Source organism: Halichoeres trimaculatus, unplaced genomic scaffold, assembly GCF_033239565.1.
Source record: "Halichoeres trimaculatus isolate MK-OKI-2021-1 unplaced genomic scaffold, fHalTri1.1 fHalTri1_scaffold_19, whole genome shotgun sequence".
NCBI classification, from domain to species: domain Eukaryota; kingdom Metazoa; phylum Chordata; class Actinopteri; order Labriformes; family Labridae; genus Halichoeres; species Halichoeres trimaculatus.
This window is the reverse complement of record NW_027437197.1, coordinates 17229892-17246153: the sequence shown is the minus strand read 5'-3', so window position 1 is coordinate 17246153 and position 16262 is coordinate 17229892. Positions and strand designations below refer to the sequence as shown.

The window sequence follows — 16262 nt, the reverse complement described above, 5'->3', positions numbered from 1 at the left end:
TCTCTGTCATTAGCTGACACGTTGTTGATTCCATGAGTGAAAAAACACCCTCAGCAGTCAGGGGTCTTTCCTCCCCTCACACTCAGGATGTGGGGTCACAGCACACACACTCTCCACCAGATGTGTGTGTCACAGTGATCTCTGCTGACATGCGAGAGAAATAATCATACAGTATCCAGACATCCTTGTGCAGATAAAAAAAGCACGGAAGAGTCAGGCGCACATGTAAAAATCATTACAAGGGACAAAATCCAACTTGTGTGTTCATGGATTGCAGGAGGACCGAGTCAATCACACAAGTTTATCTTAAAATATAACGTTTGACGCCTGGTTTAGCTCTCTCTTTAACTCTCAGATTAATCAAAAGCAGTGATACAGTGATGTAACATTTGGATCCAGCTTTCTCCACTAGACCACCACGCTGAGCACAACACTCAGACTACAGGGTTCATGAGTTTCCATGAGGAAAAGAAATCTTTCCTCTCTTTTTTCCCCTTTCTTCCTCTGCGATCTGGATCTGGCTCTCATAAGAACAACACACACTGTGTTTCACTGTTGTGTCCATAATTTGCTGCATCTGATTGGCTGAGTCTCCTGTCATGGGGCAGTTTTTTTTTATAATGCTGAGCACATAATTCAATAGTGTCTGTAAAAATATGAAAAAAGATGCTTGATTTTCCAGACTTCATTAACTGTTTTTCCACGTTTCTGAAAGCCCCGCCAACAAATTTAGCAAAAAAATGAAACTTTTTCTAATGTTTGACAGATTCCTCCTCCGTAGCTGGAGGGTGACAATCTGCATGAGAGATTATTACACTTTGAGTGTAGCGTGTCGTACTTATCTTGCAAAAATAAACATCACATGCAAGAAAACAACAGCTGCCCAACATTTCCCCTTCAGATGTTTGGCTCAGTGTTAAAATATATCTCCACAGAACAGAAACAGCAGGGTTCTCCCCTGTGTTTGGTTATCAAGAAGGCCCTTGGGTAACTGGGTAATTGTTACAAGACTAACACCAAGAACAGAGTGAGATATTTGTAGAAAATGAGTTGCTGTCGCCGCAACTCAAGCCAAGTTTTCCTCCCACATCCGTCAAAGAGGCCAGCGCACTGCGAAAGCGTTTAACAACACAACCACGGAGCAGGATGCCTGAAAAACATGCTGAGGAGGAGGTCAGTGTAAAATCTGATCAGATGTATGTTCGACAAACTCTGAGCGACATTTGAAACCACAAGACATCCTGTTTACTATGAGCACACAGCTCATCCATTTTTTTTTCATTGATTTTTTTCCACAGCACATTAAAAGGAGACACACAAAAAGTGCAATAGAGGATCTTTGATTATAGACAACGATCTTTAGATAGTGGTCAGTGCACTCACAGACTAATATCCTCTATGAAACAGTGAATGAGGGTCTGTGGGGAACGGGTTCACAGGGTATCCGCTCTGATACTTACAATTCAGTGAACTCCCCTCTCCCTACATTAAGAGCCACTGAAGTCGCACAAAGGAGCGGCTCCAAATTAGGAGCACAAAGACGCCTCTGTGCGAGCGAATTAATGAGCATTGATACACATTCGCACACAGTGTTCCTCACTGGCCTCAGCTGCACCATCACTAACAAAATGAAGCCCAAAACCGAGACAATACAAATCTTTATGGATCATTTTAGCACTCAATATCAAAATCCCCAGACTGATGAGAGGTGAAATCTGCGTTTCATCCCAATCAGAGACTTTAAAGAGTGTCTCATTCCCCCCTCAGGTTTTGGAGCACAGATGGTCAACACTTGGGAGTGATTTAAACATGGGACAGTCACAGCTTTAACCCATCACATGACAATTACAAACTCTGGTATAAAACCCAGCATGCAGGCTTTAAATATGGAGAATATGACTAATGCAATGTGCTGCTTGTTAGTGATGATTCCAGTAACTTTCAGTCATCCCCCTGCCAGGAAAACAACCTTTCACCCCTGCATGACAACTCAGTCACTGTCTGGTGATTAATACTGCTCAATAAGGACTGATAATAAAAATCTGAACACTTGATAACAATGATTGAGCTGTGGAAACAGAGATATGAGACAGTAGAGAGGCACCAGTTGATCTCCTCTTAACACCTCCACACACTCACAGAGTGAGTGACTGCAGGAATCCTGATAGACTTAATCTCTCTAATCGCTTTCTTCAGCAGGCTGCTCTAATACAGATTCTCGTGGATCCGGGTCAGGTAAACAGCTCTATATCTGCAACACGAGCTACATTTAGTTTCCTTTAAGTTTATGCCAAAACAACCGGCGCGCATCGAAAAGTTAAAGCGACAATAACAAAGTGCTAAAGCGTGCTGTCGTGGCGAAAATGTTTACATCCGTCTCTTACTTTTAATGGATATATTTAGGAGTCTAACTCACCCATTTTTTAAGTTTCCAAAAGCTTTCAAAGTTCCTCGATCAGCTGGAAGTTGAGCCCCGGCTACACCGATGCTGCGTCCTGGGATGCGCACTGACCGCCTGGCTGCGCACACACGCAACTCCGCGTCCCTTTGGAGACAGCCCGCGTGACGTCACCGCAGAGGGGGATTACTGATGGGAGGACGGAGCTGGATTGGGCTGCCCTGCCTTCTCAACCCCTCCTCCCTGCACTCGTCGGGGAGTTTCACAGGTCACTCGACTCATCACTTCATCTGGAGGGATGAACTTGAGCTCAAACTTTGAGAGAGGTGATGGATTGGAAAGAAGGTTGCCAGATATGTCACTGTCCATCCTGAACTGCACTACAGTTTTGGCTGCATGAATGTGGCATCTGATGCCTATGGTTTCTGCTTACAGTTGGATTTTACCCGCTTGTGTCTCAGCGTGCATTTGCTCTTTGCAGGAACAAACTGAATCTCTTGAACAGACAAATGCAAACAGTAATTTCTATCTCTTACCCTGCTGCTCCATTCTTGCTCCCCAAGCTGTTAGTCAGATTGTACAAAGAGGAAGCCATGGCTGGATGTCACTTATCTCCTGCTGCTGTCTGCACCGGAAGCTGTGCGAAGTTGGCAGAGGCTCTCAGGATTAAATCATCTTCTTTCAGACACTGGGCTCTGCAATCAGCACAACACAACACAAGACAAATAAAAACACGTTTTTACTGATGAAATCTGAATCTGATCAAGAGCCTTTTGACTGCATTTCAAATAAGTTTCCCCTCACTCAACTGAAGCACAATTTCATCTTCCTGGAAATCTGCACAAACTTCCAACTCAGGAAATGGGTTACAAATCTTTTTTATTGTCCAACAGATGGAGAAAATTTTAATCTGGATGTCAGAAGAGACGTCAAGGATTCCTGACATACCTTCAGAACAGCCACAAGTGCCAAACAGCCTTCCCAGATATTCAAGGTTTTGCTCTGTTACAGAAACAGATGCTTAGCCTTGTGACTTGAATAAGAAGTAACAGATAAGAGAAACGAATGAAGGCTGGATTAATTCTGCTGTCCTGTATGTTAGTCTAAAAATCACAAAACTCTGACTTTAAACTTTGTAAAGATGGACTTTAAAACTCAAAAATCCTCAAACTCAAAGAAACTTGAAAAAGAAACACACAGGGGGGAAATAACACTGGAAGACAAGACAATGAAGTGTAAAAACACAGGGACTTTCGTCAACTAGTCTTCTGCAGCTATCTTAGCTTAGCAGTTAGATAACATTTCCTAAGAAAACTCTCAATCAGGATTTTCAGCTTGAAGTTTTACTGAAGAACTGACTTCATAAAGAAATGTACATTACTCTCTCTCAGGAGATTCATATTCAGTACATTCGAAATGGTATAAATCACCTTATTTACCAAAATAAGAAAATAGTGCAAGCTTGATGCTAACATAAATGGGAAACTGCATTGATATGCTAGCAGTTAGCATACATCAGAATAACTTCAGCTTCAGAATAGAATTCCAACCTCTCAGCACAGAAACATATCACATCAACTCTTTGTAAAAAATAATGAGAATTTCAAATGTCAAAAGCTAACAGGCAATTGAAAGGCTCATGGCTGACTTCGTAACTACAGAAAGCTTCCAAACAACTTAAACCATTGCTATAACCACTTTGAGACACTAGATGGCCTACTTGAATTATTAATATATTACAACACAGTACATCAACGGCACATTGTGTTTGATTTTTACCTGTTTCTGTATAATTATGCCCAGAAATATTCAGACTCAGGGACCAATTACAGTTTATTCACTTATAGTATAAACTCAATTGAATGTTGTTTACACAGAAAACCTGTAAAGCTACTTTTTGTACAGCGAAAACTCACAACAGGAATTGATAAGGGAATCAATTAAGATCCAGATTGATAAGCAGAATCGATAAGGGCATCGGTACAGACAAACTCTTATCAATTCCCATCCCTAATGAGGAGTAAGAACTACAAATAAAACAGGAAACACAAGGGAAAAAAACAAGACAGAAGTCAAAAGTCCAACACATCAAACACGGTACAGAAAACACTGAACCAAAAACCAATACATGACCTCCACAGGCAAACTAACATCCATCCATCCAACCAGTGTGCTGCTACCCAGTATCCAAGGAGCTCCCAGCCCCCCCTAATCCCACCTCGTCTTTTCACTGTTGGCCAAGTGGCTGCTCTCAATGGGCCGCTTCATGGACAAACAGGGCATCTGCCCAACACGGCAAACACAAAGTCTCCAAAAGGCAAATATTTAAATGTTCAACTTCAGCACCATAAAGACAATTTTACCACGTTTCCCCCAAAAAATATGAGTGTCTTTTATTTTTAACTCACTCTGCACATCTATTAAATCTGTTTTTGTTTTCTCTCTGTGTTATTTTTGGTCACATTCACCTTACTTGGGTTTCCCCCCCTTCTCAGTATTTCTAATTTCACTGATGCAAGGTTTATTTTCTTTATGTGCAAAGATCTCTATGTACAGTTTTGTGTCTTTTGAGTGATTATTGTGCATCTTTATCTACTCTTTGCTTTGCTTTTTTTGACTTTGTGTGTGTGTGTGTTTTTATGTGTGTATGTGTGTGAATAGAGGATCTGCATGGGAACATTCCAGCACTGTGCTGGCTGTTACAGCAGGCACAGCAGCTGGCAGACAGCGGGCCGGCATGCAACTGTTAATCGGGTGGGCCATGGCAAAACAAAACAGTTTGGAGGGAGCGTTTTCATCAGACGAGATAGAGCGCATACGGCAGAGTCATCTATAAAGAGATAAAAATGTTGTTCTGTGTCTGTGGCCATCAGAGTGAGGAAGTTCTCTTTCTGTGATGTATGAACTATGATAGTTTACATCATATTATTGAAAAACAAGCTGATATAAATTACTCAGGCCTTGAATTTATTGATTGTTCAACATCTGTGAACTAATATCTCAAATATCTGGAAAGAGAAAGCTTCAAACCTGGTAATTCTGTCTCTGTCTGTGTTTTTTCTGCTAAAACGGAAATAAAGGAGCCCCAGTTGAAAGCCAAACATTTATAAAAGCTATTTTTCCCCCTCTCATTTATGCTTCTCATTAAGCGTTAGCACAGAAAAGCAGGCTGATGGTAGGCATTAGAGGCAAATTGAGGTAATCCTGCGGTGCGTAATTGCACATAAAGAAAAGCTGCACTAAACACAACAGCCACCATGGTTACAGACCAGGAGAAAATGGCAGACGGTGTGAATGGGCTCAAAATGAGAGGCAGTGTGAGGACTGCTCAGTGAAGCTGGCATCAGACTGAGTTGGCGTTTTATAATACAACTTAAACGACAAAAATAAATCCTGCTCTTGTTAGTGATGAAAAAAACAGTGAAAGAGTTTCACAACAAGAGAACAGGCGTTGGGAAACCAGCTGATGTGCAATCCTGCATTGAGTTTGTGCTTAAGATAATTGAGCTGATGACTTCAGTCTTTCCACATTCCTCTCTCTCATTGGGTAAACAGATGTTGAGAAATGATTCAGCAAATATCAGTTACAGCAGACATTTAGAGAACTCCCTCAAGAGCTCGTGTTCGAGAAGAAGTTTGAGGCTCTCTTTAGATCTCTTCTTTGATTGTAATCAAAGATTCCCTGTAACTGATGCCAATATCCTTTCTTAAACTTTCAACAACCTTCCCAGAGTTCAGGGGGTTTATCTTTAACATATGTAGTTGTAGAATGAGAGTTGGGGTTTATCACAAGCTTTATTTGTGTCATTCATGAGGGCAGAAAACATGAAAATAGAATAAAAAAGGAAACAAAGAAAGCAGCTTTCCCTCAGACTCAGACCTACAGTGGAGTGAAAAACACGACCAGCTTCATGTGGAATCAACATCTGGTTTGGTATTTGAGAAGAAGAATGGAAAATAATGTTCCATTGCCATCTACAGAGGAAATATATTGTTTACCGCGACCCACAAAGGCCTATCAAAATACTTCAATCCGTTCTGCTCGCCTATAAAACTCCAAACCACATGCTTCTACTTATAGACAAAACATGTAAGTGTTTGCAGCTTTTAACCAATGTTTTTCTTCCCTGACAGACTATTTCTGATTATTTAATCTTTTATGAGACCTTGGTGGAGTTTAAGAAAATAAAAAGTCATGTCTTGGATGATAAAGTCTCAGCTGGAGGTTTTACAAACACAAAACACATCACCATGTGAGTCATAACAGCAGAAGTGCTCTGTTGTTGACCGACTCCAGCAGGTCAAGGGGAGTGATGAACGTATAAGCAGCTCTGAGCTCATCTAATTTATAACCCCCTGGGCTCCAGGCTGAGGGGCTGTCACAAGAAAACAACTCTATGCACAGCTGGAGCTGAGCAGGAAGTCACATCCAGTCTAGTTATCTCTTCAAGCGCAAAAAGAAAAATGTTAAAAAACTTCTGTTCCCTGTGGGTGAACTCGCTTGGAGTCTGAAAATCAGTTTTAAATGGTGTTACGTCCCCTGCACTTCATTCTGCATGGTGTTAGGAGAGAACAGAACAGGGAGTGGTCAGATTTAGAGGACTCAACTGACAGACTTAACTCGGGAATGGAAAAACAAAGAGCAACTATGCACACCCCCGTGACTCTGCCTTCAGAGATAATTGGGTCACCACAAATCTGTTACTCTACTCACCATAAAATATGGATACATCTTTAAAAACCATCAACTGTGTTTAAATGTTTAAGTATTCCTGGATGAGCAACAAAAGCAGGATTACAGAAATATGACAAAGCTGAAACTGCATCAGTTTGTTAATCTTTTCAAGCAAACATCTCACTGATATTGGTGTAAACTGCAGCTGAATTCCTCCACCACTCCCATCATTTGTTGAAACCAGGGTTCAAATGACAGTAAATAATCTATCCAAGTAAATCAAATAGTTTAGGCTCATGGAGAAGAAAGCTGCAGGTTTTGTGTTTCAATAACTGAACTCATGGCAACAGTTGTAACAGTGGTGCATGCTTTGCTGCCATCTAGTGGATAAATCTTTGAGGGGCCAACACAAGAAGAAGTTCTTCAAAATAAAAGTGAAAAAGCATACAGAGCGTGCAGACCTTCACCAAGCATATTGTGATTGTCACCAACACTTTAGTCCTACTTTAATGTTATACTCCCTTTCATCAGACTGTCTGCTACAATTTGGTGTTAGTTGCAGATTTGTACGATGATTTGTTTCCTGGCAGTGTTAAAAACTATGATGACCCAGTACATATTTCATATTCTGGATCTTAGTATCCAGAATATTACCAGGATCTGGATCATACTTTTACATCTGTCAGAAATTATGGTGACCTTGTCTTGTATTGTTTTGCAAAACAATCCGACCATTTCTCGTGGAGTTATACACACATGGTGAAAACGGCCCTATCTCACAATGATAAAGAATCGTTTGAATAAATCCTGGATCCAGACAGTGATCTGGATCAACTCCAAAATTTGATCACTTCTTCCTTAACCTATTTTGAACATTTCGTGAAAATTTCATCAAGCTCTGTTGGTTACTTTTTGAGTTATGTTGTTCACAGACAAACAAACAAACAGACAAACTCTCCCAAAAACATTACCTCCTTGGCGGAGATAAAAAGGTCCTGAATGATAAATCTTCATCTGTCTATCTAAATCTTATGATCTTCCAAAAAAATCTTTACTAAATACAGTTTATACAGTTTTTTTTACCAATAGGGAATTATTTAGCTTGTTTCTTGTCTTCCTGCTTAAGACTGTTTTTGCTCTATCTAGAACAAAGCTTTGTTGTTTGTAACATGTCTTTTAAAACCAGCTCCTCTGTGCCTGATCCGACGTCAAAATTAAGATTCTGTTTAGGCAGAAGTGTTGGCTTGTTACTGATGTAATGATTAATAACATTCATAGCCCCAGTAAGTGGTATTTACATGACTTATCATTGAATCTAAACCTAGCTCTGCTCTCTGAATCGATCTTGTGTTGTGTCTTTCAAAAACAAATGTCATTGTGTTGTTCGAAGCGCCTGCTGACATTTTATTATAACATCATGAGTCAGAATTCATTATTACACTATTAGATTACAGCACTAGAACTGCTAAACCCGTGGATCGAGGTTGGCAGATACATTTATTCTCAAATTAATAAAAATCCAGTATCTGTTTTGGCCCACACACTCATCTGTCCTCAGTGGGCCTTGGTATGAGTAGATGGCTTTATGTAGATGACTCATACAGCCCATCACTCTGTTTACAGCTTAGGAGGATTTATCAATTAAAAATGTCATTTTATGACAGTTTTTTTTTCTTCACATCACAAATGTTGAAAGTGAAATTTCTCCAGAGGATTCCTCTTATGTCACCCGACAGATTAAGAAGTAGTAAGTGTACCTGGGGGAAATTATAATCTCAGTGTGTGACAGGAGAGACATGTTGCGTGAATGGTATCACCTCAATGCAGCTGCTCTGCTCCTCACGCTACTGAGTGTGTGTGCATGTGTCTGCATACAGGTCTGTGTGTGTGTGTGTTCGTGTGTTTGCTTTACATCTCTATCCTTTTTAAACTCTTAATACCATTTGAGTGAAACTTTTTAAAACTAACAGTGGTTTTTTTGTTTGTTTGTTTGTTTGTTTGTTTGTATTTCATCAGGTTGGGTTGCACTGTCCTTTATCTATCTGTTGTGTTTTTGTGTCCACAGCTACAAATCAAATTTCTCTTCCAGGGACAATTCAGATCTGAACTGAAAAAAGGTAATAAATAAATAAATAAATAAATAAATAAATAAATAAATAAATAAATAAATAAATAAATAAATAAATAATAAAGATAATAATAATAATAATAATAATAATAATAATAATAATAATAATAATAATAATAATAATAATAATAATAATAATAAAGATGAATACATAAATAAATAAATAAATAAATAGATAGATGGATAAATAAATGAATAAATAAAATATTCAGCTATTAGAAAAATACAGGTTTGAAAAATAGAGCTCCAAGCCTTCCCAAAATAAAAATAATACAATATGAAAAAATTCTCTCTGAATAAGTGTACAACAGAAATTTCTACATAAACTGGGATGCCAAAATGTGAGCATGTTGTAATTATATTAAATGTAGCTTTCATCTGAAACCTGGCTTTAAAATAACTCAGAATAAGAGCTTTGCTCCATCTATCCTCTGTCTTTACCACTATTCTGTCCATGGTCATGTGATATTTGAAACAATCCCAGCTACCATGATGTGAGAGAGGACAGGTCAACAGTCCATCACGGACCTAACCAGCCACACACTCACACCTACAGACAATTTACAGACACTAATTTACCTGAGGAGTGTTTGGAGTGTGGGAGGAAGATGGAGCACCATGAGGAAACCGAGGCATGCACTGGAAGAACATGTGAACTCTTCATCCGGCCCCCTTAGGAACAACAACATGATTTATTCACAGTGGTGCACGAAGCACAGCCAGAATTATCCTCCCTGATTTTTACAAGCATGAATAAAAAATATTAACAAATGATAAGACAAAGCAGAAAGAAACAACACAAACACAGAAAAGACGAATGAAGAGCTCAACAACACGTCATGCAACAAGCAATTAAGCAATCAACACGTGTTGACTTTGGGTTCAACGTACATTGAGTCACCAAATCAATATTTCAAAGACTCTGTCAATAGATGACCTTCAGCACATGTTCTGTAAATATTTATTACCTCTGAAACTATTACCACCCCCAGTGGTAATTATGTCAAACTGAACACTCCAGCTTTACATTGCAGTAATGGATCATTTGGTCCATTAAAAGACTGATTGCCCTCAACATAATTTCACCGCCGTCTCTTTGTGTCGATACTGATTAGGGGCAGAAGGATCATCTTATATCTCATTCACACACAGGTTTGGTTAACCTCTGTTTAAATGTTAGTTTACTTTCACTTCAGTAAACAGGGCAGTTCTCTCACAGGAGCCATTAGTCCTCTAAGTCATGTGTGAGTGAGTGTGTGAGTGTGTGTTAATACTCTACAGATTGTGAGCTACTTGTCATTGTTTCGAGTAATTACTCATTTGCCAAATGGATTTCATCTCCAGGCCCTCCCGCTGCGCTGTCACACTTCTTGCATTTTGTTTTTTCAGGGGAAATGGTGTGGAAAGAGCTGGAGGGCAACGCCACTTCTACGTCAGCGTGATATGGACAAACCTGCCCCATTAGAAAGCCGTTCATCTTCTTCGACAACATGGAACCTGTGTGCTGTCATGTGCTGTAACATGATCTGCACGCAACACAATTTGTATTCTTTAATGTGTCATTTATGTCATTGTGTATTGATTCTCGCCTGCAGCCTCTCGTATCAGGGGAAATTGGGCTTTCAGTTCAGGGAAATAACAGTAGATTGTCTGTTTCTGACCTGCTAATAGCAGACAATTATTTCAACATGCAGGTTATTGAAAAACTTATTTCACAGAGCCCCATATTTGACTCTTCTCTTACAGTTCAGTACATGACCTCTCAAAGAGGCTGATTGTCTCATCTACTTCTAATTTTCCCTCTGTCTTGTTGTTCTGCAGCATGAAATGGCTTTTCATTACACTGCACCTGTGTATCATTAAATGTTTCTGTATTTTTCTGCTCCTAAGACCAATAGTAAAAGAGAGAGGCTCATTTAAGGGCCAGTAGAGTGTCATTATTTCCACTGGGGGCCCCGTTTCATTAGAAAACAGACCCATCAGACAGCCAGCAGGGATCGAGTTCATCGCTGAGTCTCACACACATTGATCCACATTCAGCATTGCAAGAGAATGAGACATGCTGACCTCTGAGATGTGTGTGTGCTTTATCACAGGTTTTCAGACAAAAACAAGCTCAGCAGTGACTACAAAAGGAGCTACATGTGTTCTAAGTTTTTCTCCTTGAACTAAGCGAATGATATTCAGAGTTCATCAGGAAAGTCTGGTCTTTGAGGTCAGTGCTCTGTACACTCTGCGCCGGCCTTTTAGCACCATGACAGCCACAGAGGGGGAGACACGCAGCTCTCAGGCAAAGCTTCTCTCACGACACCATCAGCCGCACTGCGACCAAGTTTGTCTCCTAACAGCTGAGTCTCAGCACATAACGCTGGAAGACTTCAGACTCTGTACACCTCTCTCAGATGATCCCCGTTCTTTTTCTGGAGTTAAAACCCAGCTTTTTTTGCTCTGTTTTTAAGAATTACTTCTGAGTGAGCACTGATTGAATATTCTGTTAAAAACAATCAATTTAGGCTTTTTATTCTTTTAAAAAATCACCCTAAATTCATTGTCGTCTTTCCCCTCTATATATTGACTGATGCTAAATTAAACTCTGCCTGATTGTTTCTCTCCAGCTTGATGAGAGCAGCTGCACGCAGATCAATATATCATTCTGTAAAGTGAAATCTAATTGGAAATTGTTGCCCATTTGCAGCTCCACTCAGACAGTGAAGCAGGCCCCGCTGGGTGGCTGTCGGGCACAGCTGAGCAGAGCAGAAGGGTGCTTTAGGTTAGAAAAAAACGAGGCGATAAGAGTCGTTTGTTATCAGCCTTATAATGAGAAATCAAACAGATTCCTCTGCTCATGTGGATCCCTCTTCCAGTATATATTGGCAGCGTTTAATTGCGTTCTCCGGCTGAAGCCCTCTCAGCTTTTGAGGTTTCATTCGTCATCAGAGGAATACAGCTGCTCCAATCCGCTTATCAATGTGTGTCTGGGTGATGTTTCCATGGAAACTGTGTTTACTGCCCCACAGTGATCTAAAAATGGTTCCAAAGTGAGAACGGTGCAGACGGGTGAGAGAAGAGCAAAATGTGACAGCCTGTGACAAAGACTGACACAGTGGGGAGCATCATTTAAATATATACATAAAGACTGATGCAGATGCTCTTTATAAACTCTTTGAGGCATTTTTTTGTCAGAGGTGTCAAAATGTTTTCTCTGCCAATTTTAGTTCTTTCAGAGCTTTGAGAGGAAGGTGATTTAAAAATATCTCACCCTTCTTCTGGCAGTAGATCTCCTTTTTCTTCCATGCACTCATCTTCAGTCGTGCTGCTCTGGAGGAGAATATGAGAGCTGATAAGGAGGTTGACCTTTTGGAGGTAGATGCTCATTCTGAAGCATGAACAGAGGAATTAAAAGCCTAAATGATGACCAGAGGTGGACACTTACAAAGTAACAACACTGACGTACATCTTAAAGTAGCTGTGCTGTTACTGACTATTAACCCTTTTATGCCCAGATTGTTTCAGAGTTTTAAGGCATATATAGTTTTATTAGTAGGGTATCTCCAAATCATGTTGTGTATTTATTTTTTTCTATTTTGAACTTTGTTTTGAGGACAATAGCATCGTTATGACTGGCAACAATTGCTGCCGGTAGTCACACAGCTTGTCACTAGGTCACCTAATAATTATATAGCAATAATAATAATTATAATACCAATGAAGTTATTAAAAATAATAATAATATAGTCATAATAAATCTTAAAAAAGGTGGTGTGCTTGTGCGTGTGGGGGTAGGAAGTGGTAGGTGTGGGCATTGGCTTTGGTGATTATATGTTGTTCAAGAAAATTGCACCTAATAATCACATTATGAGCAATGCTGCTAGCAGTGTTTGTCTTTAGTTTTCGACCAGCTATGTGCCCACCGGCAACTTTTGTTGCCACTCTCAGAAATAAGCCCATGAACAAAAAAAATACATATCCCAGGTACAATTTCTTGGTGGAGGGTTACTCTAGAGACTTAAATGATTAAATAGTTATAAATTTGTTTGGGGGGAAATCATAAGAAATGCATGAAAATTGCCTCTTCCTAAGACAATTTGCATGTTTTCCACTGGAAGGAGCAGGAAGCAGATGATGTCATGTGTAGGAATGGTTACCTTTCACATTTGAAACGATACGGTACCAATGCCTGGTACCTGGCAATCGGTACCGGTTCTCAACGGTACCAGTTTTCTGTACTTTTTAATAATGAAATATAAAAAAAATTAAATTCAACATATTTATTCTTCAATATATATAACCTTGCAATGCTGTGTTCATGTCCGGCATAAAAAATCACCCACTCTTCCACTCCCTCACAATCACAAAGGTGCATCTAGGCACCTAAACATGACACCTTTTGATTTTACTGTACTTTTGACAGAATTTGGTCGGTACCCATAAAAATACCTAATTCGGTACCTATCCATAGTAATGCGACAGGAACCACTTGGAAACTATTTTTTATAAACCAAAATCTTTGTCCAAGTTGTTAACTAGCATTTAAGTGGAAAATGTTGAGAACACTGATATTTTTATTGTGAGTAGAAAATGACAGTAGCCATGTATACATGGACCCAAATATTTCGCTTGCATTTGGTTCATTTGTTCTAACAGAAAGAATTTAACCTTTGTACACACCTCGTTCCAAAAGAAAAGTGCCATTCTGAATGCACATTTAATCGGTTTCACAGGGGTGGAATATTCCTTTCCCCAAACCGATTGAGGTATCATGTGTCCACTCAAATGGAAAGTTGTCAGGATGCGTTCTTTCAGTGCATGCTCAGATTTGACATAAGACGCAACAAAAGACGTTCCTCAATTTGTTTACATTTGTTTGCACATGCCCCATTGACTATTCTGTTTGATTATAGCATGCAGATCAGAGATTGGAATATTCCTTTCCATGTATACTATTGTTTTTGAAAAGTCATTCAGAAAGTTTCCATTAGGAAAGATGAAAAACTTTTCGTGTAACCGTGGCTATTGACACACTTCGGCATCAATGGTCAAATTGGGGGGGAACTTGGAACTGTTACTCCACTATATTTCTATCAATGCTGAGAATTTTCTTTCCTGACATCTAATCCTTAGTGTGGCTGCCCTATAGTGCAAAACACAACAACAAACACAGAAAACATGAACACAAATGAGATAATAAATGACATGACACTATTTCTAATATCAAGATCTCTCCTTGTTCCCACAGCTCTAAACACCTTCAGACGCTCCATTTCAGGATCTTTTGTGCGTCTCATTGTGTTTCCAGCGGTGATTCCTCCGCTCCGTCTTTTGAAAGTAAAGAAAATGATTGAAATCTTCAAGTTAATTTGCTTATCTAACTCTCTTGTAGTCTTCTCCCTCATACGGTGAATGCTACGAGATGTCTTTTGAAGAAGACAACTATCAGCTGTCTTAGATGGAGGGGTTTCAGCTCAGTTCCCATGGCAATGAGCCGGGAGGAAATAACTTTGCATTCATCGAGTTTAAAGCAGGATTTTCCATCACTGGGGAAAAGTTGGGTTTGAGTAAAGCTCTGATTTCTTCTCTAATCATTTCAGAGTCTGGTCACTGTGAGAGAAATTTGTTAATGAACTTGTAGAAAATCAGACTTCATCTCACACACGGTTTGATTGTGTCTGGTTTCCTTTTTGTGATAATGAAATTCATTCATGTGCCCCTCAGCTAATTGACCGTCTCCTGAATGATCTGATTTAACTTTTTATTCCTATTTAAGAGTCACAAAGCAGAACGTCTTTGAATGAAATGAATGAAAGAAAGGGTATAGTAAAATATTCATGGGTTCAGACGGCTAACTGTTCACACACAGAGCGGGTTCAGTCGACCTATGACTTGATGAAAGCAGAGCGCTCCCAAAGACACACACATTAGACCTGAAAGCTGTCAGGTCTCTGCACATCACGGAGGTATCTGACAGCTTCACATCCTGTTCATCCAGAAAGAAGAGCCTGAGATTTTTAGTCCAAATTAGGGGCAAATCTGATGAAGTGGGGGTGTTGAAATCTTTCTACGAAATGACTTCTTTTTGAGGGTGTTTTAAATCAATCTCACTGGAACTATTTTAAATAAATTCCCTGACCATTTATAAGGATCTGCCGGGGTTTAAGGTAATAATTTATTAATCATAACTAAATAGCAGCAGATAAAACCTTTTAACATTACAGTTAGATGATTTTATAAGACAGCAGAGGCACATCACTTCATTCTCATATAATTTCTGGTACTTTTGGAGTAAAAAGGATCAGTTTGCTAACAGCTGAGGACATGTGAAAATAGGTCAGCTGATTCAGAGCTCTCATTTGAGTCACTTCTTAAAATAATACTGGAACTGGAAATCGTTTCCTGATTTTATTCAATCCAAAGAGTCCATCACACTGTCACTATTTTCTCAGACTCAAAGCTGGTTGATTTTGAAAAATGCGTCTTTTGGTGAGACATCTCTCCAGAAAATATGGCAAAATATGGCCTTTCTATCACTCTTCCTCCCATCTTCTCACGATTCACACAAAAGAGAAAGATACGATATATAATGTTATATGGTATGATATATATATATATATATATATATATATATATATATATATATACATACATACAGGTATGTACATTAGTTTATATCTTATCTTAATTTTATATTCATTGCATAGTTTAGCTGACTAGATTTTTCCCTTTTTTTATTCGTCAATTAACAATAAAGAAGGGATGAAAAATGATACGTTTTTCTTCCTTATGTTCCCTTTTCAAAATGTTAAAAAAGTTAGATTGATGGTTTAACAATTTGTTTTTGTTTACATCTGAAACTGTTTGCAAAATAAATAAGTTTCTATGTTCCAACTTCTGTTTGACGAGTTTTTTCTTGCTTTTTTTTTCTTTTGTTTTTTTCAAAATAAACATTTTTAATTATTCAGTAAGATACAGTGGATGATCCATTGAATTCAACCTTAAGGTATCACCAAGAGTTAATCAGGTAAAGTCTATCATTCATATTATAAATCAGGGTGGGGCAGGGTTGT

The 16262-nt window shown here is 39.1% G+C and overlaps 1 protein-coding gene across 2 annotated transcripts in view; it reads right to left on the bottom strand.

Annotated features, from left to right (window-relative positions):
• The window catches only part of gpm6bb (glycoprotein M6Bb), a 32679-nt gene extending 30115 nt beyond the window's left edge, over nt 1–2564 (bottom strand). The window contains exon 1 of one of the 2 annotated variants that reach the window (XM_074694389.1): nt 2417–2564. In XM_074694389.1, the coding sequence (XP_074550490.1) occupies nt 2417–2420 (4 nt within the window). In that variant the 5' untranslated portion in view covers nt 2421–2564. The remainder of the gene's footprint in view (nt 1–2416) is intronic. The other variant, XM_074694390.1, reaches the window with a different exon arrangement.
• Between the last annotated feature and the right edge of the window lie 13698 nt (nt 2565–16262).